This window comes from Pseudorca crassidens, chromosome 5 (assembly GCF_039906515.1).
Source record: "Pseudorca crassidens isolate mPseCra1 chromosome 5, mPseCra1.hap1, whole genome shotgun sequence".
Taxonomy (NCBI): Eukaryota; Metazoa; Chordata; class Mammalia; order Artiodactyla; family Delphinidae; genus Pseudorca; species Pseudorca crassidens.
The window spans coordinates 64651229-64653820 of NC_090300.1; the positions used below are offsets into that span (position 1 = coordinate 64651229).

The following is a 2592-nucleotide window of genomic DNA, read 5'->3' on the forward strand; positions in this document are numbered from 1 at the left end:
TGAACATCTCTCATATGCTTACTGGCTATTTATATTTCTTCTTCTGTCATTTGCTCTTTTATATTCTCTGCCAATTGTATTAGTTTCCTGTGGCTGCTGAAACAAATTACCACAAACTTGTCGGTTTAGAACAGAAATTTATTTTGTCACCTTCTGGAGACCAGAAGTTAAAATCAGTATCGCTGGACAGAAATCGAGGTGTCAGCAGGGCGGCACTCCCTCTGGGGACTCTAAGGGTAAATGCATTCCTTGTCTCTTCAGCTTCTGATGGCACAAGCTGGGTCATTCCAACTTTCAAAACTAGCATCTTCAAATATCTCTCTGCTCCGTCTTCACATTATCTTCTCCTCTCTGTGTGTAAAATTCCTCTGCCTTCCTTCTGTAAGGCTACATACGAGCACATCTAGGGTCCACTCAGATAATCCTGAATAATCTCCCCATTTCAATATCCTTAATTTTTTTTTTTTGCTCTTTCAGCCATCTTTTTGTTTACAGTTTGTGTTTAATGCAAATCAATTCCATAACAAGAGAAGTTACTATGAATCAAAGCATAAATACACAAACACAGTATACAATCCAAAATAGATGTACAGCATTCAGGCATGAAACAAAAGAGAATGTTCATTCACACACACAGTAGCTTGAGATCTGTTGGATATGGTTGTTCCAGTGTAGATTTCTAAAGATGGAAAAAAAATGACTGGTTATCAAGACTACTGTGGCCATATTAGATTTCGGAACATCTAAGCATCAGTGTGTGACCATGCGAACAAAAGACTTTAGGGAGTGTCTATTTTTAAAAAGGTTTCTGTGCATCAAGGCAGTTGTGAAAAGATTTACTTTCCAAAATCAAGCCCATTTTAGGCTTAGGACCAGGTTCTAACTATCTAAAAATATTGAATGATAACATAAAGTGTTCCAAATGTGGCTATTCTGATTCAGTTGAAAAAGAAGTATTTACAGAAAAGAGTATAAAAGTTTTTCTGAATTTAATGTAAGCAAGCTTCCAGTCTTCCCTTGCCAAATATATTTGATTTATAGTTTAGCTCCTTCACGTATTTGCCTTTTTAATTTCAAGATTTGTCAATCTTACCTTCAAAACAGATCATTTTTTAAACTGTAAAAAGTATTCGACATATGCAGAAATAAAAAGCATTTTGAATTAGTTGAGATCAATGTAATTCTACTCTGTGTTATCTGTTTAGCTAAATGAATCTACTGCTCTTTTTGAATAAGAATAGTTGATAAATATATAAGCAAAATGTACTCATTGTGCTTGGATTTGGGGTAGATTCCAATCCATCATTGCCCTGGTACATATCAATGACTATATAAAAATTCAAATGCAATGTCAAACCCAAACCCCAAGGGAAAGAAAGAGTTCAGCTCCCAAGAGAACAGCGATAGCTTAACATAAAATTTTCTCTAGAGTACATCAGCATTAAATTAGTACTGCTGAAACAACACATTGAGCATTTACAGTAACACCTGGAAGTTCCTTCTAATGTACATATAAATAGAATCACAGAAGCTTTGTTTTACCTCATTGTTTTATGGCCTTATAAATTTAATGAACAAATGAAAACTGAATCTCTGTTCCACATCCCATTCTTTATCTCTAGGTAAGATAAAATCTATTCTCACTTTCAAGTTAGAGTTTTATGTGTCCATACTTCTTAAGCCACATTTAAGGAAATCATCTCTTAACTAATTTTGGTTGTTGTCTCTCTTCATCTTGTACAGGAAACTCCAGCAGATTTAATATCGGCATTCGTCACCTAGTCAAACCCTTCACATGCTCTTCAAACCAATCAAATTTGGGATCCTCAACAGTTTCTGTCAATAAAATAAGGTGTGGAACTAGCAGATTCATTCAATGAAGACCTGTTTTTTTTTTCCCTTGTCACACTGGATGTCTGCATGCCATCTGAATTGGGTTTAGAGGATGGGAAGTATAGATGTTTCTTGGCCTGAGTCTCTTAACAGCAGAGATGTAGAAGGGAGAGCGAGATCACCAAGAGACTGGCTGTTGACTGCAGAGTACCGTCACTTGCCTTGGTGGTGGCATTCGCTGGATTGGGGGCAGCTGAGGTATGCTGGGAGGAATTACTCGAAGGCGTTACAACAGCTGTTTGATTTGAATAAATCTGCGTAGGTAAGAACAGTGCCAGAAGCAGCGGCCCCAGTCCAAGCCTGGCCACCATCGCTTTGCCCATGTCCGCTCCGTCGGTGCGCAGCACGTCTCACTGGATGCGGGGTACGTGAAGGATCGCTGGCTCCGGGCGGGCGCAGGCAAGGTGGGCAATATCCTTAATTTTTATTCTTGTCTTCTAAGAGCTCCCTGCCCAACATTCCTGCTGCAAATAAAGTAGTATTCACAAATTCCAGACATTAGGCTGTGGATATCTTTTGGAGGGCCATTTTTCTGTCTATCACACTCATTCTTTATTGCTTTTTTCTTTTAAAAAAATGGATTACATTGGAATAATTTTAGATTTAGGAAACGGTGCAGAAGTAGTACAGAATGCTTCCATATACTCTTCCCCCAATTTCCCTAGGACGATTTTTTAAATGTTTTATTTCTTAACAATA

General features: G+C 37.8%; 1 protein-coding gene across 1 annotated transcript; it reads right to left on the bottom strand.

Annotated features, from left to right (window-relative positions):
- Window positions 1-451: 451 nt before the first annotated feature.
- Window positions 452-2320, bottom strand: LOC137224448 (signal transducer CD24-like). The gene has a single exon (XM_067737238.1). It carries the CDS (start codon window positions 2214-2216, stop codon window positions 1980-1982), a length of 237 nt encoding a protein of 78 aa, XP_067593339.1. The 5' UTR covers window positions 2217-2320; the 3' UTR covers window positions 452-1979.
- Window positions 2321-2592: the final 272 nt, after the last annotated feature.